Source organism: Ctenopharyngodon idella, chromosome 20, assembly GCF_019924925.1.
Source record: "Ctenopharyngodon idella isolate HZGC_01 chromosome 20, HZGC01, whole genome shotgun sequence".
Taxonomy (NCBI): Eukaryota; Metazoa; Chordata; class Actinopteri; order Cypriniformes; family Xenocyprididae; genus Ctenopharyngodon; species Ctenopharyngodon idella.
In genome coordinates this window covers 13,919,233-13,944,977 of record NC_067239.1, presented here as the reverse complement: position 1 = coordinate 13,944,977, position 25,745 = coordinate 13,919,233, and the positions used below count along the sequence as shown (strand labels likewise).

Sequence of the window (25,745 nt, the reverse complement as noted above, 5' to 3'; positions counted from 1 at the left end):
CATCATACTAGGTTTACCGGTCTGTTTTGAGCCAGGAAAAAATTGGCACAGAGCACTAGCACAGCCTGCTAACATTTACTTGTGATAACAGGTTAGCAATTAGTCGCTATTTGAGTGAGTTTAGCACTAAGGAGAAGGACAATCTGACTTTAGTGACCAACATCTGGGTATGTAGTCGGTCAGCGAATGTGTATGAATGTGGCTTTTGGTGCAGGCTGGGACGGCAGCTACAGGGATTAGCTGTACGGGGAGCTCCTGCTAGCAGTGCAATGCTGACATACCTTCAGGCGGCTTGCTAATTATCTCATAAACGGGGATTCTGGTGTGTCTTCAGTCGGAAAAATCCTCACCATTCATACGCGGATTGTATTCCAAAGCCGAGACCGGTTTAAATAGTCCGCAAGTGAAGCGTTTGAGTTAGCTGGCTAGCTGGGTCGCCTGCAAGTACAAGGTTAGCTGTTTAAAACGAGCCACCTGGACCCGAGAACCATCGAGAGAGGTAAGAAGCCCAATTGAACACTGCTTTACTAAATTAATAGTGATTTTAGAGTGATAATTAACAAGTGTCCGATCATTTAAAGAGGTGTGACAAGCTACTTATTTATAACCAGAGGACTATACACTCTAATAAAAATCTAAACCTCTGAGATAAATACGAATCGACCTCAGAAGTTAAGATTAAAGATTATAATCTTGTCATTCAGCTTTTTACATATCTGCTCACTTGAGGTATTCAGCAACGCCTTCTTCATTCTGGTTTGGGACACTGCTTTGAAATGAGCAGCAGTTGTTCACTGTGCAGTGATGATTGATTATTGTATTTTCTTCACAAATGTTGAGGTATATTCTCAGGCACTTGTGTTGTGAGTCTGATCAGCCTTTGATAGGATGAGAACATCATCTCACTTTCTAAATCTGCTGTAATCTTGTTTTGATTCCCCCCCTCCCCCCCTTTTTTAGTAGCTTGTATAAGACATTTTTGAAGTGTCCATTTAATATGTTGTCCAGAATGTCCACTGAGTTCATCTTTGAACATAATTCCAAATAACCTGGGTTGTCTTCTTCAGGTTTTCTTGTGCTTTTGCCCGCTTTAACAAGTCAACAGTCTTGTTTATTGGCCTTGTCTTTCAGGCTCTTGGGAATGCAATATACTCCACACCTGTTTTTGTTCCACAGCTGCGGTCATGCGTTTCACGGACTGACAATTGAGACTTTTCAGGCACACTGATTCAAACTCTCCTGACCTCCTGGTATTCTGTCTGATAGTGCTTATATTGAGGCAGGAGACATTTTTATCTTTCAAGGGTGTGCGTTTCATCAGAAAGTGCAGTGCAAGATCATACCCTCACTTTTGCTGAGATTCAGGAAATGCACTTTGTGGATGAGAATAAAAATAGTTAAATCTTGAACAATTTGAGTGACTTGTCAGAACTGTCCATATAAGCTCTTGATTTAGATTGGGTAGTCCTATACTCTAATATATAGAAGGAAAGTTTGCTTTATAAAATTGATCCAGTGTTTGCTTTGTCAAAAATGTTGTCTTAATCTAAAGGAAAACCATCTATATAATGCTTGTAATTTAAGTCAGACGTTCCAATCAACGAGATGAGTCAATTGTATAGGGCCCTTCCTTATAAAACACACACAGACTCTAGCTGTTGTCTCTCAGTATGCTCTTTAAATTTGAGGCTTGCAAAGTTTAAAATTTATTAGTGAAAGTGTTTCTTTGGGACAAAAAAAAAAAAGAATGTTGCTATTCCTGAAGTTGGAAAGGGTTACTACAATACAGTCAGATTTGTCAGGTCGCTTAAGATTTTGAGACAAAATAGTATATTTAATTGCATGATTATTAAAGGTAAAAAAAGGTGTCTACAACATTGTAGCTAAAATTGTGCATTAGGGTTGTAACGGTATGAGATTTTCACTGTATAACCGTCTCAGAAAATATCACGGTTTCACGGTATCATTGTATATCATCAGTTAAAATGACCAATAAATGAATGAAAACAGTTTTTTTTGGTTTGACAAATGCTTTATTATAACAAGCTTTTGTTTGTTTTATTTACATTTCAATAATCAAAAAAAGTATAATCAATTACATTTAATAACTGATTGATTACATTAATAACTAATGAATTAATAAGAACAGAGATTTACTAAATTAAAACATGGACAAATTATATTTCTTAAATAATGATTAAATTGTCTTATTAATATTATGATTATTATTATTTTGAGAAGTACATTCTATTGTACAATCGTAATATATTTCTGTCTATTTCTTCGAGTTAAAAATATGACTTTTATTTTGACGGGTTGTATTTAAGAGCTTCTGAGTTTCAGAGTGTATTTGACAATGGTTTTTTCAAATAAAAGGACGAAATGCTCATTAAGTGTTCTCTCAATTTTAACTTATTTTTCAACATGGGATTAGAGATAACAGCCTCTGTCTCTGACATTTTCTCCGTTGTATGTATGTACACAATATGATAATCGTACGTGTTCATACATGATATACCGTCATACCGCTATTTAGTTACAACCCTATTGTGCATTTGTCTAAATTCAGTCAGTCCAATTAGAACTATACCATTATCATGTTTTAAGCCTATACGATTGTTGCATTTCACCCGCGGATGCATGGAACCTACAAATCACTCATGAAGCAGCCATTTATTCGCCATGGTAAAATGAGTGAATAATGTGTATGACTATAGCCACACCAAAAGCAAAATGTAATTTGTGACCCTGGACCACAAAACCAATCCGCAGGGGTATATTTGTAGCAATAGCCAATACATTGTATGGGTCAAAATTATCGATTTTTCTTTTATGCCAAAAATCATTAGGATGTTAAGTAAAGATCATGTTCCATGAAGATATTTTGTAAATTTCCTACCGTAAATATATCAATTTATTTTTGTGAGAGGATATGCATTGCTAAGGACTTCATTTGGACAACTTTAAAGGCGGTTTCCTCAGTATTTCTCAGAGTTTTTTGCAGCGTCAGATTCCAGATTTTTAGTTATAGTTGTATCTCGGCTAAATATGGTCTGTTAGGATAAGACAATATTTAGCTGAGATACAACTATAACTAAAAATCTGGAATCTGACGCTGCAAAAAACTCTGAGAAATACTGAGGAAACCTCAGTAACCCAGGAAACCTTTTTATATATATATATATATATATATATATATATATAAGACCCTTATGACTGGTTTTGTGGTTCAGGGTCACATTTTTAAAAAAGTTTTTAGGGCTAATCGATGCAAATACTTTAAATATCAGTAATTTTTTTTTTTTTTTGTAATTCTCACTAAATATTGGTGTTCTTTGCTAATTTTATAGTTTTGATTAGATCATATCATTTGTTACTCTCCATTGGAAATAAATTGACTTTCAGTCCGTTTTTCAGAGATTTACACTTTACATACTGCTAAGTTGTTGCTGTTGTTTTTTTCTATCTCCCTTTTTTGTTTTACGTCATGTCTATCAGTACCATCAGTTTGTGTAGCGAATCAACCACCTAGAAAACACTGAATGCTCTTAATTGGAGGACTTCCAGAAAGATATTGGTGGCCGCATCCTGTTCATGATGTAAGGGGGTGTAATATTTTGGGTCTGATTTTTCCATCTCAGGAATGGGACACCTTTAAAATTGTCTCAGTGAAACAACAAATTCAGTATTTTGCCTGGGTGTTTTACAGGAGATTGTAAGAGAGTCAAGGTGTCCGTTTGTGAGCCGAAGCTTAACCAAATCTGGGTCATGCTGTACAACAATGATCCTACACTCTTAAGTAAATGTATAACCAAGCAGTTTCAGGCGAAGACATTTTATGCTTTAGAACAGCCAAGTCAAAGTCCTGACTCTCCAGTTGACATTTCCTTGCTTGACATGACGTGAGAAGTTCAGTAGTTCAGTCAATGAACTCTGAAGAAGGTGAGCTTACATTTTGTGTTAAATTAAGTGACTTAAATGTTATCACAGTCCTTCTCTTACCGATGTATGCAAAGGCCTTGTGTATGAAACCTTGAACATCTAATAAACAACTTGGTATCTTGAGCGTTGATTTGTAATACTGTTAGGTGAATGAATAAATCTTGGACCGCTGTTAAATGTGCGGTGCTTTGTTTCTCTGTGCTTTAAATCCCAGGCTCGCACTGGCAGGCCGTTTAGGGCCATATTACAGCCACCATAATGTAAACACATTCGCATAATGGAAAAGCAGTCGGCTGTTCTTCAAAGTTCACTTTTACATAAGGGTCTCGTGGTCTTTAGTTCATCTCTGTTTTGGTAAGGCATCCATGGGCTACATGCAGTTCATCATATGAAAAACAGATCACTGAAACCATGTCAGTATCTAAGGTTGTGTTGTGTTTAGTTGCTTCTTGCTGAAGAGTTAGAAATATAAACATTAGATTTGTGACCTTTTATGTTACAGTTTGGGTTGACGGCAGGATAACTGTTAAATGTAACTTACTTTTCTATAGGGATCAGAGGAAAGGATTTTTTTCTACTGTGCCAGTGGTTCAAATTTTTACTTACCCCGCCAAAATTATCAATGGCCCCACCAAAAAAAAAGAAAAAAAAGAAAAGAAAAAGGTTTTGTTGTCTATGTTTTGACCCATGTAACATTTGTATTCGAATAAATGAAGTGTCAGATGCAAAAGCCGCTAAATGCCACCTTCGTCAAAAATGTGATATTGAGCGAATGCTTTCCCCACATAGTATACGTTCATCAAATACTTCCGCTTCAAATCCACTAAATCCCAGCATCAGCCCATTCAGAAAATACCAGTTCGTTGGCAGAAACGGCTAAACGCCACTTGCCTTTGTCAGCAAAAGCCTCTAAGTCCACAGAAGAACCAGTCGGAAGACGCAAATTGAATCCAGTGATTTCAAGATGAATGACAGTGTGCGTATGAGCTGGCTTTCAATTGCCGAGCTGCAAGTTTTTACCATGTTTTATCCATCGTTACAGTGGCAATGACAGGATTTCACGAGTAGCAAGTAAACACAACAGTGTTCCTTTTGCTGCTGTAAAACTGACAGAAATGGACATTTTACTATGTCATGTTGTCCAAAGAGGTGGACTTAGAAGTTTTTGCAAAAAAAAAAAAAAACACAAATGGACTGGTTTTGCAGAAAAAGACAGTCAAATTTGTTATATTAATGAATTGAGTAAAGTGACATTTTTGAAAATAAAGCATTTCAATAACTGACTTATTGACAGTCCTTATTGTCGAGCCCTTTTATATGGCTTGTTCTTGTTTTTCAATACACAAGCAGCTTCAGGGATGGCAGAAACACTTCCTTACATGGCATGGCTTTGCCTCCAAAGTCCTTTTAGTTTATGACTAGTGTTATGACAGCCTCACATTTATCAGCCTGATAACTGACAGTTACACACTCTGTTAGTTGTGAAATTTATAAGCAAAGAGTATTTATTAAGCATAAGAGCTTGCTTAAACTTGACATTGCCTTTCATTTGGGAGGCTTTTCCCTTTTGCTTTGTAGATTACACACAATTAGTTTTTTTTTTTTTTTTTTTTTTTTTTTTTTTTTTATAAATGCCAAGGGCATTTGTCTTTCTTACAAGAACTTTAGTTTACATTGGAATGCATAAGTAGTTTTTGACTCTATAAAAGGTATGCTTTTATTTGTTACTTTTAAATTAAACACTTTAAATTGGACATATTTCACTGTTAAGCTTTACCTGGTTGGCTACCAGATAAAGTCAGTAAACCCATATAAGAAATCAAATGTACACCCAACAGCAATGCTCATCATAGCAAATGGCTGTGCAAAACATCAAAACTTTTTTTGTTTGTTTCATTTTTAGTGCAAATGCCTTTTATTTTGACAAGTTCAAGGAAGCCAAGTATGGAGATTAAACACAAGTAGGGTAAGAAACAGAGATATCAGGCCAAGGCAGAGCAGTTGTGATAGTGCGAACTTTCAACCGGCCAGATATGTAGACTTAAGCGAAATATTTTATGTCTTCTTTACATTAACTTTCAGATGAGTCTTGCTCCTTCCTTGTCAGCAGATAAAATGTTTTTAATTGGTATATGTTTGCTGGTCATTGTTGGAGGACTCTGGTGATAATGATATGAGTTGTCATAATGAGAGCACTTTGATTTGCACAGTAACCGTAACTGTGAGGACTCTGTTAGCCAACGCCCTGTAGGCGAATCTAGATGAAAGCAAAAGGCCCTAGATCATTAACTTGAATCCATAAAGGTTCAGGTCAGTAGTACAGCATCTCGAAGAGTCTGTAGAAAAAGTGAAAAACCTTTGCAGTATAATGGATTTGTGTTTATTGTAATGTGTGTAGAAAAATCCTAGTGTGCAGAAACACTTGGTTACTGTGAATGAATAGTTATTACTAGAGCTGGGACAATACATTGATGTATTGCGAATCTAGAAATGATTCTGGATCGATTCTGATATTTTCCGTATGTATCGTGATTCTCTCTCGAATCGATTCTGAGCTTAGTTTTCAACAGCAGATGGTACTGCGTGCTTTAAAAACAGCCGTACTCCGCTTCCTTCCAATTCCTTACACACACCACTTGAACCTTCTAAAAAATAATCATTCATAAAGTTTGAAGGTTGAAGGATAAAGCGAATTACAAGGGTGTTTGCAGTGGGCTGTTTACATTAATCTCAAATACATTCTCAGACTCAGCCGAACACACGAGTGGTCTTCTTCACAAGCATTTAACTGTGCGGTTGAAAAATAGCCTAGATCGCCATCTGCTGTTAAAAACTAAGCTCAGAATTGATTTGCGATGCATTTGGAAAATATCAGAAACGATCCACGAATCGCGAGGCATTGATATATTGTCCCAACCCTAGTTATTACACTAGTTAGTAATGGTGATGTGTGTTTAAAAATCTATAGAATGTTTAATTATTAATGTTTAATGCTAATAGCTAATTTGTTTTCTCTGGTTTTTAGTTAGGTTTCGTTTTGGTAAGCTGGACCTGAAATTCACATGAACCAAATGTAGGACATGGGGCAGAACAGAAGGTCACATCCATAGACCCCCTGTAGATTCTCTCTGGAAAACAAAGTATCTGTGCCTGCTGTGAAATTAATCAGCTGTCTGTTATTCTCATCCAGCTCCTACCATAGCAGTGTGTCAGGATGTTAACATTTTAACTGAAAAGACAAGTGGGGTTAGGATCCAAGAACTGGTTCTTAGTTGGGAAGAATGATTTTCATTATTCTACATTATGGTCTTTTTAAGGACTTCAAACACAAACTTGAACTCTCGAGTTATGAATAAGTCTGTCTCAAAAGGTCCCAAAAATGAAAATTCTGTCATCATTTACTTGTATGAACTTATTTCTTCTGCTGAACACAAAAGAATATATTTTGAAGTATGTGGGCAACCAAACAGTTGAAGGGCCCCACAGACCCCAGAGTCAATGGGGTCCATCAACTATTTGGCTGTTTGGTTATCAACATTCTTCAAAATATCTTCCTTTGTGTTCAGGAGAATTTTTTTTATTTTATTTTTTTTTATACAGGTTTGGAACAACTTGAGGGTGATTAAATGATGACAGAATTTTTTTTATTTCTATAAATGAATTGAACTGTTAGTTCACTGTGTTTTGTCCACATGAGGCATGTGAGAACCAGTCTAATTTCTGTCCGGTTGTTCAGTAGATTTAGAAGAGAAAATTGTGCTAAAAAGTAGTTTTGTTTTTGTATATTTAAGTACATAGTTATTAATAAAAATTATACAAATTAATAAAAGAATTAATTAAATTTAGGAATTTTACTGGAATCTGAACAATAATGATTTAAATCTTTATTTCAATGTCTAAACACAGCCAAATTGTTGTTTTTTTTTGTCTTTTTTCAGTTTCATTTTTGCTTTGGGTTTTGTTTTGTTTTTTCGGCTTTTTTGTTTTGTCACTCATCATGTCCAACACGCCACTCCTATATGGCCTAGATTGCTAAACACGTGTACAGTGTGAAGTCCTCACCTCCTCCTGCCACTCCTCTACTTCCTGCTTTGCCTGGGAGGAGTGCTAAAGCCTTATCACTTCCTGTCCCATCCAGCCCACGGTAATCCCAGTGCACAGCAGTCCTGTGGGTGTGTTTTGAGCCCTTATGTAAGGCTGAGAAGCCTCAGGGACACCAGCCCCTCAAGTCAATCTAAGTACAATTTAACCTGTGATAACTCATCGCTGTTTACTAACTTTGCATTTGAAAAGCTGAAACAGGTACAGGTCAAGTGTTCAAGTACACGTCTGTCCTGATCATGACTGGGTGAGGATTTTAATTTGGAACAGACTCTGGAGCATGTTCTTAAAATGCCTCCTCCTGTAGGCAGCTCGCTTGCATTTGTCCCTTAGATTAGTGTTGTCACTACTAAAATTATGACTGATATGGGACTAAAATATCTCTACTAATAATACAGCAAAAACCTAAAACAAGAAAAGTAATTGAAAAATAGATGACAGAACATGGAACTTAAAAATTAATTGTTTTATTTATTAATTTAAACAAGCTGAGGTAGAGAGATTTGCAACTTTGATAAAAGGATCAAGCCAAATTAAAGTATTACTGCCCTCAACTGCCTCATCAAACTCCAAAGATGAAAAGTTTGCTTGTCACAAAATAAATCGCACTTGTTTGACATTGAAGGCATGAGCATCATGTTGGTTAATTATATTATCAATCACATTCTTTAAACTGTTGTTTAGGGTTGAGCGAGAACAATATAGAGAACAATAGGTATAGCACTTAATAATGAGGCCCATTAGTTTAATCAGTAACACTTTAGTATAGGGAACACATATTCACTATTAACTACGACTTTTCCCTCAGTAAACTCCTAATTTACTGCTTATTAATAGTTAGTAAGGTAGTTGTTATGTTTAGGTATTGGGTAGGATTAAGAATGTAGAATAAGGTCATGCAGAATAAGGCATTAATATGTGCTTACTAAGTACTAATAAACAGCCAATATTCTAGTAATATGCATGCTAATAAACAACTAGTTAAAAGACCCTAAAATAAAGTGTTACCGTTTAATCTTAATCCACTAACTAACAATGAGCAATATCTAGGCTAGATTTGTTACAGTAGTTATTATTCTTTGTTATTGTTAATAAAAATACTGTTAATAAAAATAACTGTTCATTGTAGGTTCGGGTCCATTAAGTATAATATTAACAGATACAACTTTTACTGAAATAGTGTAATACTGAATATAACATAATACTGAATTTAACATTAACTAAGATTAATAAATGATTTAGAAGTATTTTTAATGTTAAATAATGAATTAACTAATGTTAACAAATGAAACCTTGTAAAGTGTTACCGAACAATAACAAAGAATTATTGAAAATATTTCATATTTTCAATCAACATAGGGCATGGTTTAATCCAGATTAAAATGTAAAACTGTAGGTTTGAAAATACATGGCTTATTATATCTTTAAGTATTGAGTATTTGATGCTGTGTTGAGCAACATAGTGAATACAAAAATATGAATGTCTGTTTGAAACATTTAAATACTGTTCAGAAACATATGCTGCTTCCCAATTCGCCTACTTATACTATGCCCTAAAAGTATGTACTGTTTTTGTGAAGAAAAAGTACTTTTGAGTGTGTAGCAGAAGAGTATGCAAGCATTGAGACATACTACTTCATCATAATTGCGTCTTTAACGGACGCTTAGTTACGTGCATCCTGTCACCATTTAAACTGTCGTCAATCATCTTGTAACAGTTAAAATCCTCCACATTCAATTAAATTTAATTTCCTACCATTTCTGAGAGAAATGTATTGCGTTGATCTGCCAGTCATGGAGAACTCTCTTCATGTTTTCATAATGATGCATTTAAAAGTTAATGACCAAACGCATCGTTATAAAAGTTCACAATCCTGTTGTAGATGAAATATAAGGGTTGTGGGCAATATTAGCCGTTAAGAGTGTGCACGGATTTGCACTTCTAATTTTTACTGGGAAAAAGTAAAGAGTGCCTCTTTGACGCAGCATACAGGCAGTGTTGTAAATTTTAGCCGGTTGATTCTTAAAATGCATTCTAAAAATCTGAGTAATTCATAATAAGGAATTATTCACTGTATTTTGAAGTGCCTACAATAACAATATTATGCATGTTCATTATTGTGAGATATATCATATTACTGTATATCGACACATGTTTAGACAGCAGCAGGCATATTAGGCTTTTGTCACTTTAAGATCTAATGTAGGGCTGTAACTGATTATTTTGATAATCAATTAGTTGGCCGATTATTTTTTTTTCTCGATTAATCGGATAAAAAATCCTAATTTTATTTATTTTATTGACAAAAAAAAAAAAAACACCATTGTACATCCTGCCCAATGCACTTAAAAACAAATGTGCCAATTAAATTCTATGAAAACATAGCGCTTAATTTATTAGACTACCTGTCATAATAAAGAGAGAGCACAAATATTTTATGAATCTATCAAAACTTGTTTAAAGCTAAAAATGCTATTGCCATTTTATTAGGAAAATAACAAACTGAAACAACTAAATAGTTTCTAAATAATATTCACACATAAAAAAAAATAATAACAGTCTCTGTTCTTATTGACTGTAATTTGGGCATCTGAAGGAAAAAAAAAACAAACAAACTATGAAGTGTTTTACTTTTTCCTGCCTTTCTTGTAAAACAGTAAAATAAAAAATGTATGGATAACAACAAATAAATATATTGTAGCTTTAGAAATACTGCTGTGACTAAAGAGCCTACACATACTGGTGGATTAATCACCAATACTGATAGTTTAGGCTGCCCTGACCTGTGGCACAAACCATACATTGGGTATCAGATGTCTAATAACTTTAGCGCTGTATATATGAATATAGTTGAATATAGTCAGAGTTAACCAACAGGCAAGATAAATGTTCTGCAGGAACACATTCACTCTGGACACAATCATCTCTTACTGTCATTTATTTATCCTGTAAATAGGCTATAAGAAACGTCTTACATTTATATTCAGTTATATGTTGTTATCCCTTTACGGTTACTACTCTTATAAAATACTTGAATGACATGTTGATTTTTAAATCTAAATTTAACTTTAAACAACAGATATTTCAGCAAAATGAATATTTTTTGCGCTGAATATCCCTCTCTGCCGCGGTCCGTCTGTCTGACGCGGGTGCACGCGCCGGCGCTCATTCAGTAAAGTTTGAAGTTTAACGCAGACTGTAGTTTAAGACGAGCCTTTATGCAAATTGTAAATGGTTGCGTGAATTTGTAACATTTACAGATAAGGATATAGCTGTAGAATGAACGTTTTGCGCTCTGGTCGCACATGCATCTGTAGAAGCGCCTGACAGGGCAAACCATTACACTAATGCATTAACTTGAAGCTTAAAATAAAGAATTCTCATGTTTTGATCAGCTTTGATCACGTACCTTTCCCGCAGCTGCTCAGTCTGTTCCCTTCACTATTTTTTAGATGTATTTTGTCCATAGAAATGCGTTATTCAGTGCTGTAAGTTGACGCGACTGGCGGAAGTCTTCCGTGCACAGTGGGCAGACCCAACTAATCGATAATGTGAATCGTTGTCGATAATGAAAATCATCGATTATTATCGATTTTATTGAATCGTTGTTGCAGCCCTAATCTAATGCACAGATTCAATATACTGATTCACATCTAATGTTTTCCCAACTGTTTACGTTCACTGAAGACATAACCGACTATGTTTTCGTAAATAATCATCAGTCGTAAATCATAGCCATAGTGGGCATTTTGACGAGAGCTAAATTCACAATCGCATGCTTCTTTTTTTTGAATAAGTTCTTCACAACCATTAAAAAAGTATTTTCGATATATTATCAGTGTAATTCGGAAGTAATGTAAACCTACATTGTCATTTGTGTCGCTTCATTGCCATTCATAAATCCGCTCCCGTGGCCTCATGGGATAGTTAAGTGTCCATTTGATGTGCACTTTAGACTCTTGTGGAAAATCTACTGTGAATATATACTGGGGCTGCATGATTTATCGCACAATACGAAAAATAACATTGAACTTAAATGCGATTATCCCTTAAACACATCCCTTATGAATTCGCAAAGGCTGCTATTATTATTATTATTATTATTATTATTATTATTTTTTTTTTTTTTTTTTTATGTGCAGCTTGTCAATGAAGTATGGCTCCAAATACTAATCCATCTGAAAGCACTGCGAGTTTGAATCGCTTATAATGTACATTTGAAAAAGCAACACGCATCAAACATCTTTCCAGACATGAGAAGCATTTATTAACATCTTGTCCAACAAAAGACAACATTTAATAACATGTTTTTACTCCAGACTCACTTCATAATGACAGTTGAGCATCCTTCTGTGAGATGTGGCTTCTTACACAGAATAAGGCAGTCGTGTGTTTATTAGTTATGTTTAATCAATCAAAGCATTTCAATCTTCTGTTTATTCAGCTACAGCGATATGATGCGTGTTATCTTCTTCTGCGGCAGGGCATATTTTGAGTTTCTGCACAAGAGTGCCCTCTTGTTTTCAGATGGAGAAGCATTTACTACTGATCACAGAGCCGTACAGCTCTGACAAGCTGCGCATTAAATAATCGCAGCCTTTGCCAAATCACGTGCGATTTAATCGCGATAAATCATGCAGCCCTAAATATACTACTCTTTTCACATACTATATAGTAGGGAAGTATGCATATTCAGTACTCGTATTCCATTGAGTACTATGGATTTTCTTCATGCCATATTTAATTTAACATGAATGAAAATGTGTGAGGTTGTACAGTCCGCTCAGTTGGTTGCATAAAAATATAGGTCTTACTGTCTTTTTTTTTCACATCTAATTTTTTTTTTTACTTTTTTTTTTTTTTGTCCAGTTAAATTAAATATGAAGTACATGTTGACCATGATTTTCTCTCATTTTAATCTCATTTTGTGCAAGATTTTACATTCATTCTGCACATTATACCTGACTGTTCTCTGTTTCTCCGGCACAGGGCTATGTCTTCAGCAGCCACCACAGCCCCGTCGGTGGACAAGGTGGACGGCTTCTCCAGGAAGTCTGTCAGAAAAGCCAGGCAGAAACGAGCACAGAGCTCATCCCAGTTCAGATCTCAGGACAAGCCCATAGAGCTGGTGCCGCTGCCTCTGCTGAAAGGTAAGCTCTGTTTATGTGACACATGAAGATAATGGTTGGTGATGTCACAGTGGCTTTGAGCTATTTTAATTGGTCCGATAGAGCTGATAAAGATGGTTGTACTATAATAGCGAAAAAGGAAAGCGAAACGGAATGCAGTCAAACCTGTGTGACCCATGTGAAAGAAAGGTCTTAAATGTTAAGATGGGATTGTTCTGTCAAGTCTGTCATGTTGTCGCAGATTTAATGTCTGTATTTGGGGTTGGACAGTAGTCTCTTATGCTCACCAAGGCTGCATTTATTTAATCAACACAGAGTAAAACCCATAATATTGTGAAATATTATTACAATTTAAAATGTTTTATTACAATTTTCAGGTTTTTGTTTTTTGTTTATATATTTTAAAGTATAATTTATATAATTAAATTTCTTTCATGATTCTTTGATGAATTGAATAGAAAATATATCTACATTTTTTTGGAAATATTAATCTTTTATAATATTGTAAACTTTCCAAAAAACAACAACTAATAGTAGTGTATCAGTCATTGCCTAGTTTATTTGTTGTGGATGTAAGAAGTCATTGCTTCTGAAGTGTAGTTCATCACATTAATCATGAACATGTTTGACTGAAGTAGGGCTGGGTGATATGGCAAAAAAAATAAAATCTCGATTTTTCAGAACGATTGACCGATTCACGATTTCGATTTATTTTATTATTTTTTTTTAACTGTTTAACTAGTCACCTTAACTTAACTACAATATGATTTAAGTAACATTCTCTTTATTAACAATCTGGTTAAAAAAAAAAGAAGTTCCACTCCAAGTGCACCACACATGAAGTGATCAACATAGTGTAAATGTAAAACAATTTGTTAAATATCTTTGCAGAAATATGCCTGAAATATGAAGACAAATGTTGTACAAATTTATCTTAAACACATCCTACTCAGAAATAATATAAAATAAGAAAATGCTAAATATTTCTTAGCCAAAAATAGCAATAAATAACACCAGTAATAGGCTATTAACAGCAAATGCGTTGTAAATACAGAAAACAACAGCAGCTTTCAGCCTGTCACCATCATGCAAACATGAAATATCAAACAGGTTTACAGCTGTTTGCATTCCATTGCGCTATTTGTCCTATTGTTTTTATGTTTGGCGGACATGTTTAGGTGTTGCACTTGTCTCGCGTCTTTTGCAGCGTCTCACCCATGAAACGGCATTCTAAAAACACGGCGGTCAAGTAAAAAAAAAAAAAAGCTCAACTCGCGTTTAATAATTTTGCACTTTTTTCTCGTTCCACTGCCTGCCTCTCATTTTTATAAAGCAATAACGGATTTCTGAATGAACAGCCGCTTAAGAATAGCTAGTGATGTGTTCTCCGTTCATAGAGCGGTTATCAGGCGCGCCGGCGCCATCGTGAGGTCGGATCATTTCCTTCTCCTAATACGGTTATCATTGCTGTATTGTCAGCATGTCTAATTGAACGCTTGCTAACATTTTTATTCAAAATCGCGATTTCTCGATTAAAAAAAATAATAAAATCGAGGCAAAACATAAATTCGAATTAATCGAAAAATCAGAAAAACCGCCCAGCCCTAGACTGAAGTTTGACAACCACAAAGTATGTACATTATCTTCATTTGTGAACAGTATATGTGTTGTTTTATCATTTTAAAGCCTAAAAACGTCTTTGTGCATTGTTTTGCTTAAAGTGTGTGTGTGTGTGTGCGCTATCTTTCTGTTTGTCTAAAGTATTCAAATACTGTTGATAAACCTTCGTACTACATGAACATTATCACTGTAATGGTTGGTTATGGCACATATACTGTGTCTTGAATGGCTTTTCAAACTCAAGCCCCTATTACTTGGAATATATAGGGGTTAAATGCCAGATGGACCTCCAAGCTAATAATGAAGTATTTTAGGCCTCCCATCAACAGTCCCGAAACGTGAGACAGATTACAGTACGAAAGTCAAGGAGGTTGATATAAACCATTTGTGTAACTTTAGTACTACTGGACTGTTTTGCATTAAATCTCGTTCTCTTTCTGTCTAGATGTTTCTGCGCAGGAGCAACCAGAGCTGTTCCTCAAGAAGCTGCAGCAGTGCTGTACCCTGTTTGACTTCTTGGACACACTTTCTGACCTCAAAATGAAAGAGTATAAGCGGTCCACCCTTAATGAGCTGGTGGACTATGTCACCCTCAGCCGGGGTTACTTGACTGAACAGACCTACCCCGAGGTGGTCAAAATGGTAAGATTCAAAGATTAGAAGCCTCTTGTGTGATTGGACATTTTCTCTACTGTTATCATCTAATTTATATGCCTATATCAATATTTCAGATATACCTCAAGTGTTTCCTCCTTTTGATTTGTCACAGGTGTCCTGCAATATATTTCGGACTCTTCCGCCTAGTGACAGTAACGAGTTTGACCCAGAGGAAGATGAGCCCACGCTGGAGGCCTCATGGCCACACTTACAGGTACAGAGCCCTGGCTGCCAACAAATGCAATAGGACTTAATCAGTGTAAATACTTAATTTACACTTTGTCTGTTTCTACATGCATTGTGTTTTATATTTCAACGGTCAAACATGTATAAATAAAACATGGGCTTTATAAAAGTCTTGTGCAGTTGAAAGATGAGACCTTGCAAATATCTCATCTTTCAAGGACAAGTTTTCTGATTTCTCTCTTCCTTTTCTGCTTAAGCTTGTTTATGAGTTCTTCATTCGCTTCTTGGAAAGTCAGGAATTTCAGCCCAGCGTTGCCAAAAAATACATTGACCAGAAATTTGTATTACAGGTGAGTGATTGCCTGTGAAATGTTATATGACTTCTCATCCTAGTATAAATCAAATGAAGCCATTATTGCCAGTAAAACAGCACTGATATAGCTCTCTGGAATAGTTTATTCTCATTGGTCAGTTGTGGCAATTTGTTGTCAAATAGTTTAGAATAATTGCCACTAAACAGTACATTTTACGGTTGTCACTGATAACCAGTTCCCTAAAGTGCTGTTACTGAACTAGCGCTCTTCTCACATAATTAATTTAATCTCAAATCAGTGTTTGGTTTGGTTGGTTTTTGTTTTATTTCGACGATACACATTGCTTATGATGAAGATAATGTAGTTAATAAAACTCTTCCTAATTTCTAGCTCTTGGAGCTGTTTGATAGCGAGGATCCGCGGGAGAGGGACTGCCTGAAGACAGTTCTGCACAGAATCTATGGCAAGTTCCTCGGCCTCAGGGCCTTCATCCGCAAACAGATCAACAACATTTTTCTTTGGTAAGTAACTGTCAAGCTTTTTAGTTTTGTATATACAAGATAAAATATTACAGTATGCTGACATAGCTCTTTTTCCTCCTGTCCTGCTTTGACAGTTTTGTATATGAGACCGAACGCTTCAATGGCGTAGCTGAACTGCTGGAGATTTTGGGAAGGTATGTCATATTTTAGAACCTATTAATTGGTTGGAAGAGATGTGGAGAAATTGAAACCAAGAAACTGAAAGTTTGGGAAGACAATGAAGGGGCGACCCAAAAAGGTCACATTCCTGTTTTATCTTACTCCACCCTGTCTTAAGGCCCCGATATACTCACGGCAAAGTTCTTTTTCGATATACCTTTAGCGAACATCCCGATGCTGCCCACACTGCTGAGAGTGGCGATTAGATGAATATGTAAATAAGTGCTGCCCTCTCAATAACAAAATAATCGTGCATCAAACTGAGAAAACAGCATGTTGGTTTTTTTTTTTTTTTTTTTTTTTTTTTATATATAAAAGTACAGGTGCATCTCAATAAATTAGAATGTCGTGGAAAAGTTCATTTATTTCAGTAATTCAACTCAAATTGTGGAACTCGTGTATTAAATAAATTCAATGCACACAGACTGTGAAGTACTTTAAGTCTTTGGTTCTTTTAATTGTGATGATTTTGGCTCACATTTAACAAAAACCCACCAATTCACTATCTCAAAAAATTAGAATACTTCATAAGATCAGTTTTGCATGAATTACTGCATCAATGCGGCATGGCATGGAGGCAATCAGCCTGTGGCACTGCTCAGGTGTAATGGAAGCCCAGGTTGCTTTGATAGCAGCCTTCGGGTCATCTGCATTGTTGGATCTGGTGTCTCTCATCTTCCTCTTGACAATACCCCATAGATTCTCTACAGGGTTCAGGTCAGGCGAGTTTGCTGGCCAATCAAGCACAGTAACGCCATGGTCATTGAACCAGCTTTTGGTACCTTTGGCAGTGTGGGCAGGTGCCAAATCCTGCTGGAAAATGAAATCAGCATCTCCATAAAGCTTGTCAGCAGATGGAAGCATGAAGTGCGCCCTACAATTTCCTGGTAGATGGCTGCGTTGACTGTGGACTTCAGAAAACACAGTGGACCAACACCAGCAGATGACATGGCAGCCCAAATCATCACTGACTGTGGAAACTTCACACTGGACTTCAAGCAACATGGTTTCTGTGCCTCTCCACTCTTCCTCCAGACTCTGGGACCTTGATTTCCCAAATGAAATACAAAATTTACTTTCATCTGTAAAGAGCACTTTGGACCACTGAGCAACAGTCCAGTTCTTTTTCTTCTTAGCCCAGGTAAGATGCATCTGACGTTGTCTTTGGTTCAGAAGTGGCTTGGTACGTGGAATGTGACAGTTGTAGCCCATTTCCTGAAGACGTCTATGTGCGGTGGCTCTTGATGCACTGACTCCAGCTTCAGTCCGCTCCTTTTGAAGCTCTCCTAAGTTCTTAAATCGGCTTCGCCTGACAATCTTCTCAAGCCTGCGGTCATTCCTTTCACTTGTACACCTTTTCCTACCACACTTTTTCCTTCCAGTCAACTTTCTATGAATATGCTTTGGCACAGCACTCTGCGAACAGCCAGCTCTTTCAGTAGTGACTGTCTGTGGCTTACCCTCATTGTAGAGGGTCTTGATGATCGTTTTCTGGTCAAGTCAGCAGATTTCCCCATGACTGCTGTTGGGATTACTGACCTAAACCCAGTATTTATACCCTGAGAATGGTAATTTAATAGAACTTGAAATTAAATATTTTAATAATTTGAGATACTGATTTTTTTGATTTTGATGAGCAGCAAGCTGTAATCATCAAAATGAAAACAAAAAAGTCTGGAAATATTTTACTTTGTCTAATAAATCTAGAATATATTTAAGTTTTACTTTTTGAATTAAATTACAGAAAAAACTTTTCATGATATTCTAATTTATTGAGATGCACCTGTATAAGAATCTGATCATAGCAATATGGATATGTTTGCACAAGCTCTGCAATTTGGCACTCTAAAGTCACGTCACATTTATTTATATAGCACTTTATACAATAGATTGCTTAAAAGCAAGCAGCTTTACAGTAATAAACATGAAAACCAGTGCCAGTGTCTCATTTCATCAGAATTACAACCTCTTTTTCTACTATAAAGTGGCTTTCCAGTGTGTTCATGTTTTCACTCGCGGACGTCTGACCTTGACGGACCGAACATGTCAAAGAACTTTTCCGGAAAGATCGCTTTCGCAAGTTGTTTCGAACTCCCGAAACGAACACACAACAAACTTCGTTTTGGCCTGATTTTGTTCGAAATGACATCACACCAGTTTTTTCTTCAATTTCGCTTGAAGTATATCAGGGCCTTTAGGTGTCATTTAGATGTCTCAGTCTCCTGCATATTATCAGTTTTTGTCGTGGTTATCAATGTCAGATCAGCGGTGAAGCCTCATACGTCTCTGGTTTACAGCATCATCAATGGTTTTGCGCTTCCTCTCAAAGCTGAGCACAAACAGTTCCTTGTGAAAGTGCTGCTGCCTCTGCACACTGTGAGGAGCTTGTCTCTCTTCCATGCCCAGGTACACACACTCAACTGTTTGTTATATCTACACGTCTGTGCTTGCTTACTTGCATTTCAAGGATAGAAGAAACCAAATCCTTGTTGTCATGCTTGTTTATGGCACAGTTTATGAATCTAAACATTTGAAATGCATTTATATTAATCTGCAGTCACCTTTTTTGTAGCTGGCCTATTGTATTGTACAGTTCCTAGAGAAAGATCCCACGTTAACAGAACCTGTAAGTGTTCCTTGTCACTATTATCTTCCTCATTCTTCATCAAGTCCCATCTTGTTTCGTCTTGTTCCTTGGATTTTCACTAGTTTGCCTCTGATTGTTTTTTTGTTTTTTGTTTTCAGGTGATCAGAGGCTTGTTAAAATTTTGGCCAAAAACCTGCAGTCAAAAAGAGGTAATGTCTTCATTTTATGGAATCCTACCTGCAAATCATTATTCCAGTTTCCATTTTTTTGTGACTTGCTCTCAAAAGCAAATTAACTGTTGAATCTTCTACCAAACCATAATTTAAAAAGTCTTAGAAAGTGAAGATATGATTTCTTCCACTATTATTTTCATGCATTATTCAAGAGAAATGCTTCACATACTTGTCCTAAATGTTTCTGTAACATTGACTGCATTGTTTTTTTTTGTAGGTTATGTTTCTTGGAGAGTTGGAGGAGATTCTAGATGTGATTGAGCCCACTCAGTTTGTTAAGATCCAGGATCCACTCTTCAAACAGATTGCTAGATGTGTGTCCAGCCCCCATTTTCAGGTAAACACACTCCACCCTCACAAACCTTGTGATATTTTATAATAGCTAGAAACTTAAACATGAAGATATTCAAAAGCAATTTCCCAGGGAAACCCTGATCCATATTTGCTTACGTTACCAGTCCACTGTTCTGTTAGCATGTTGGATCATTAATATCACAAAATTCTGGGCATAAGATCTATTAAATTAAGAAAAAATAAGAAACATTTGCTCTTGCAAAATCAACTCTGCTTCCACTTTTAAGTCTTTACTTAAGTGTTTAGTTAAGTTATGTTTTTGGCATGAAAATGGCACATTTGAGTGCAAGTGAGTGCTTCAGGTTCTGCAGTCTAAAACCCCTGTGTAAAAATTACTGATATTAAATTATTTTAAAACGTTTAAAATGGCGATTGTATATTGTTTCAGGTGGCAGAGCGAGCCTTGTACTACTGGAACAATGAGTACATCATGAGTCTGATTGAGGAAAACTCTAGCGTCATCCTGCCTATCATGTTCGCTAGTCTCTACAGGATCTCCAAAGAGCATTGGAACCCGTGAGTTTCATGTCATACACACTGTATTCAGTATTGGGACATAGCTCTTAATTCCTGAATTAAGGTGTTTCAATTCGACCCACTGTCACAGGTCTATAAAAGTAAGCACCTAGCCATGCAGTCTACATTTACAAATATTGGTGTCAAAAAAGGGTCGTTCTGAAGAGCTCAGTGTATTCAAGTCATTTGTGAAATTTTATCCCTGCTAGATATTCCACACTCATCTGTAAGTGGTATTATTGAGAAGTGGAAGTGTTTAGTAACAGCAGTCCATGTAAAGTCAAAAAGTGGGGTCACCGAGTGCTGATGTGCGTAAAAAGTCACCAATGCTCTGCTGATTCCATAGCTGAAGAGTTACAAACTTCCACTGGCATTAATGGCCAAGCAGCTGCATGCAAACCTCACCAAGTACAATTGGCAAGCGTTGGATGGAGTGGGGTAAAGCATGCCACCACTGGACTCTGGAGCAGTGGAGTGACGAATCGTTCTTCTCTGTCTGGCAGTCTGATGGGCAAGTCTGGGTTTGGCAGATGCCAGGAAAACGTTACCTGCCTGATTGCATTGTGCCAACTGTAAAGTTTGGTGGAAGGGAGGGATAATTGTGTATGGGACTGTTTTTCAGGGGTTTACAATGCCCCAATGCACAATCAAGGTCCATAAAGACATGGTTGGAGAGTTGGGTGTGTAAGAACCTGACTGGCCGACACACAGAGCCCTGACCTCAACCCCATCGAACACCTTTGGGATGAACTGGAAAGGAGATTGCTAGCCAGGACTTAATGTCCAACATCAGTCCCTGACCTTACAAATGCTTGACTGCAGAGGTCTTCAAACCTGGTCCTGGGGACCCACTGTCCTCCAGAGTTTAGCTTTAATCCCAGTCAAAAACACCTAAAGAAGATAATCAAGCTCTTCAGTGTCGCTTGAAAATATACATGCAGGTTATAATCTTTTCAGGACAGTGGGTCTCTAGGATCAGGGTTGAGGACCTCTGCTGCTCTACTGGATGAATAGGCAAAAATTCCCACAAAATTGTTGTGTTGGTGTAATGGCCAAGTGTCCCAATACTTTTGTCCATATAATGTATATATTAAAGTGTTAGTTCACCCAAAAATAAAATTTCTGTAATTAAGTATTTATGTCGTTCCACACCAGTAAAACCTTCGTTCATCTTCGGAACACAAATTAAGAAATTTTTGATGAAATCCGAGGGTATCTGAACTAAACATAGGCAGCAACATCATTGCACCTTTTGAGGTCCAGAAAGGTAGTAAAAACACTGTTAAAATAGTCAATGTGACTACAGTGGTTCAACCTTAAATGGGGGGTATCACACACAGTTTCTGCCAATCTCATGTTAATCTTGAGTACATATAGAGTAGTATTGCATCCTTCATATCTCTGAAAAGTCTTTACTTTTATCATATTTATAAAAGATAGATACGCTGTACTGAGTCTTTCCGAAAAAAAACGAGCTCCTGGAGGCGTGCCTGCCATCAGTGCCGTGGGCAGAGCTAAAGAGTCACGAGCGTGCGCAGCTTTTGCGTAGAGATTGCCTGCTAGCTGCGATATCATTATAAATAAAAAGGGAACAAAAACGCGTTGTTTACATTTTATGCACTTGAGCGCCGATTGCCAACAAAACACAGACATCTGATGCAGCTTTACTCACCACCCGCGATCTGCAAATCCAGCGCCGAACTGGGACTCGTTTACGAAGTATTCATCACCGAAATCCCAGGAACAAACAAACATACATGCACAACTCCGTTGCTGCCCCGGAAAAACAAACTTCATCCACTGTTCCCTTAACGCTGGGTTCTTTGGGAAGCTGAAAAAGGTAATTTCCCTCACAACCAAAAACACACTCCTTTGGTGACAGGAGCTGTGTCTCATTTTGCAGGCTGCGTCCTCCGGAGGTCACATTTGATGGCTGCATACGTCATCAAGGATGTCATATTTAAGAAAAGTAACCGTAATAAAATTGACTGATATTCATTGTGAGGTGTAAAATACTGTAATTTCCTTCTTACGTTGCAAACTAACAGTTGTTTTTCTTAAATGAGACTGCTTCGATGATGTATGCAGCCTTCAAAGGGTGTAGTCCTTAAACTGGGACACAGCCATTGTTGAAAAATCTCTCGGCTTCTGTATCCCGAGCGAATTGCGTTGATGGGTGTGCTGTTGCTCTTGCTCTGGGTGATGTGTGTGCGCACGCTTATCAGGGAGAAGTGCCTATACAAGGAATTCCACCCTTTTATGACGTCATTTAGGCCATATTTGAAAAAAATTTGGCGAAACCTGTCCACAACTGGAAGTTGTATATTTGGCATAGAAATACTCTGTCATACGTCCAACTCGTGTTTTGAAACTTTGGCCATGTTTAGCATGAGAACGCAACTCTTTAACAGTGTAAACAAGTCAGAATGCATGAAATAGCATTACACCCCCCCCTTTAATGTTATAAAGTTAAGAGAATACTTTTTTACGCAAAAACAAAACAAAAATAATGACTTTATTTAACAATTTGAACTGTTGTCATACGTAGTTAACGTAGTGAACTCAGTGCAGGCTTCCTTGTTTACGTCCGAACGCCGACTCCGTATTGGCCGATGTGGAACACGTGAGCAGCTCGATGCATGAGTGTGATGCTGACGCAATGATGAGTTCAAATTGTTGAATAAAGTCGTTATTTTTGTTTTGTTTTTGCGCACAAAAAGTATTCTCATCGCTTCATAACATTAAGGTTGAACCACTGTAGTCACGTTGACTATTTTATCAATGTTTTTACTATCTTTCTGGACCTCAAAAGGTGCAATGATGTTGCTGCCTATGTGTGGTTCAGAATCAGATACCCTCGGATTTAATCAAAAATATCATAATTTATGTTTTGAAGATGAACGAAGGTCTTACAGGTGTGGAATGATATAAGGGTGATTAATTAATGGCAGAAATTTCATTTTTGGGTGAACTAACCCTTTAAGATTTTAAATTAATACAATATTTTTAATAAAGTCTGCTTACCAAGGCTGCATTTATTTGATCAAATACAGTGAAAACAATAATATTGTGAAATATTACAATGTAAAACTACATTTTTATATATTATAGTAGTTATTTTAAGTTATTTATTCCTGTGATGACAATTTTCAGCAGTCATTACTCCAGTCTTCAGCGTCACTTGATCCTTAAGCATTCTAATATATTGATTTGCTGCTCACAAAACATTACTTATCAATGTTGAAAACAGTTGTGCTGCTTAATATTTTTTTGTGAACACCATTTTTTTTTTTTTTTTTTTTTTTCAGAATTCATTGATAAGTTGAAATTTCAAAAGAAAGAGCATTTATTTGAAATAGAAATCTTTTGTAATAATGGAAAAATCTTAACTGTCACTTTTGATCAATTTAATATAGCCTTGCTTAATCAAATTAATTTCTAAAAAACTTACTCACCCCCAAACTTTTGAATGGTGTGTATTATTAATTGCAGAGTAGAAACTTTAGACAAAGTGTTTTGATGTTCATGTCTGCTTTTCTCCACCATCAGGGCAATATCTGCTTTGATCTACAATGTCCTCAAAGCATTCATGGAGATGAACAGCGCTTTGTTTGATGAACTCGCTGCCAATTACAAATCAGACAGGCAAAGGCAAGAAACATACAGTGTACAGTATTGTTTTAAACTCCTGCACTTTACAAAGCGGTTCAAATAACCTCTTTCTTGCTCTCCTGTAGGGAAAGGAAGAAGGACAAGGAACGGGAGGATCTATGGAGAAAGCTGGAGGACCTGGAGCTCAGACGGGGCATCCAGAACAGCGACGGTGTCATTCCCACCTAACACGGACCTCGCCTCCAACCTTCTGTTTGACCCCAACCAATCCCTTTCTACTCTTCCACAGGGACCCCTCTTTGCTTCTCATGCTGCGTACTTTACCGCACACTCCCTCATTCATTTCCTCTCTTTCAACAGCACTGTAAATAATCCTCTCCTTCTTTCCTGTATCATACTACTACACTGAAAGGAAGAAGAAAAAAAAAAAAAAGAAGAAAATTTGAAGAGAGACTTAATGTGCACTCCTTGTTGTAAAAAAAATATGGTAAAATGATAATCAACTATGGTCAAAGGATATATTTTAAAAAAACCTTTCAGTTCAGAAGTTGTTCAGTGTCTCCATGTCGATATTGTTCTCCAAGGAAGTGCCCTGGGACTTTAGGGTCTGTGCTCACCCTGCGATTAAAGATGTCTTATATGAGGATCCCGCTGCCACCACAATTTTTTTATTTATTTTTTTTTTAATGAAGAGAGACTTTTCCATCTAGACATAATTTGACTCCCCTGACTCAGGGGACACAAACCAGAAACCCATGACGTGAATCTAAGGAAAACAGAAGTGGGGAGAAAAAAAAAAAAAAACATTAAACATCCTCTCTGTGGTGTGCATTTTTTTTCTTTTACAGGATGATCAGCCTGGTCCTTTACTGTACATTATGGACAGGTGCTTTTCGCTGACCAGGAAGCTTAACATCCAAGATGGGCCGCAGCCGGCTACGGTGGTTACCTGTGCTCAATAAAGAGGACAAACCTCTCTGAGGACCTTTATTTTTTTAACTTGTGAACCAGGTAATGATCTGGTCATAGTTTCATGCTGTCTGCTGTGGAGACTCTTGGGAATTCCCATGTGGAAATTCAGTAGTAACCAAGAGTATGTCAAGCTCAGTTTCTCCGACACTAGTAAGGACACTAGTTTGGAATTTCGGTGGCACACAGTGTTCAGAGCTCATCCAGTGTTTTTAAAACCGTTACGTGACATATATATTTTTCGTAAAGAATATTCTGAACATTCTTTTCATGTTCCACCCAGATTTCCACTGCTCGGCTCTTAGTTTTCGATTTCAGGGTGGTTGGATGTCGTCTACATGACCGAGCTCAGCAAGACAAGGTTTTTCTTTCTGTTCATTGAGTGTTTGAAATGAAATCCTGCTTGTATTGGGGTTTTTAGGGCCTATGTTGGTAAACTCTGATCCGGTAGGCCATAATCTCTCTTCTGAAATACCAGCCACCAGGGCAGGCTAGAACTAAACAGCACTTCGAGTTAGATCATTAGTTGTTCTCATGGGACTTCAGCCCCCTTTCTTCTCTTCTTTTATTTGAAGTCTCAACAATCGTGGTTGTGGATTTTACATGTGAGGAGGATGTATTTTATTATATTTTATTTTTTTGGCTTAATCACGTGTCTCTCTTTCTCTCTTCCTTGTTTTAACTCTCCCAAGCTCATTGTGTTTTATGATGGCCCAAGTTTGATATGTATAAAAAATTCAAAAGAAAGGGTTTGATGAATAGAATAAATCTAATTATTTTAAAAAAGAAAGAGATATTAAATAAACCTGTTTTTTGTGATAAA

At 36.8% G+C, this 25,745-nt stretch overlaps 1 protein-coding gene across 2 annotated transcripts; it reads left to right on the top strand.

The window, feature by feature from the left end:
* On the top strand, positions 1–25,745 carry ppp2r5ea (protein phosphatase 2, regulatory subunit B', epsilon isoform a). 2 transcript variants are annotated; one of them, XM_051875257.1, is made up of 14 exons: positions 1–499; positions 13,034–13,194; positions 15,239–15,435; positions 15,563–15,664; positions 15,894–15,986; positions 16,341–16,471; positions 16,567–16,626; positions 18,913–19,057; positions 19,224–19,277; positions 19,397–19,447; positions 19,689–19,808; positions 20,214–20,341; positions 23,891–23,992; positions 24,079–25,745. In XM_051875257.1, exons 2-14 carry the CDS (start codon positions 13,038–13,040, stop codon positions 24,179–24,181), a joined length of 1,443 nt encoding a protein of 480 aa, XP_051731217.1. In that variant the 5' UTR covers positions 1–499; positions 13,034–13,037; the 3' UTR covers positions 24,182–25,745. The 2 variants fall into 2 exon arrangements, with proteins under 2 accessions (XP_051731217.1, XP_051731219.1); XM_051875259.1 differs by having other exon boundaries at positions 2–499; positions 18,949–19,057.

Bases quoted from the DNA above. Each gene is read 5' to 3' on its own strand.
- ppp2r5ea (XM_051875257.1), top strand. From the start codon at position 13,038: ATGTCTTCAGCAGCCACCACAGCCCCGTCGGTGGACAAGGTGGACGGC. The intron at 20,342-23,890 runs GTGAGTTTCATG...CTCCACCATCAG, and splicing joins TCCAAAGAGCATTGGAACCC to GGCAATATCTGCTTTGATCT. The intron at 23,993-24,078 runs GCAAGAAACATA...GCTCTCCTGTAG, and splicing joins TACAAATCAGACAGGCAAAG to GGAAAGGAAGAAGGACAAGG.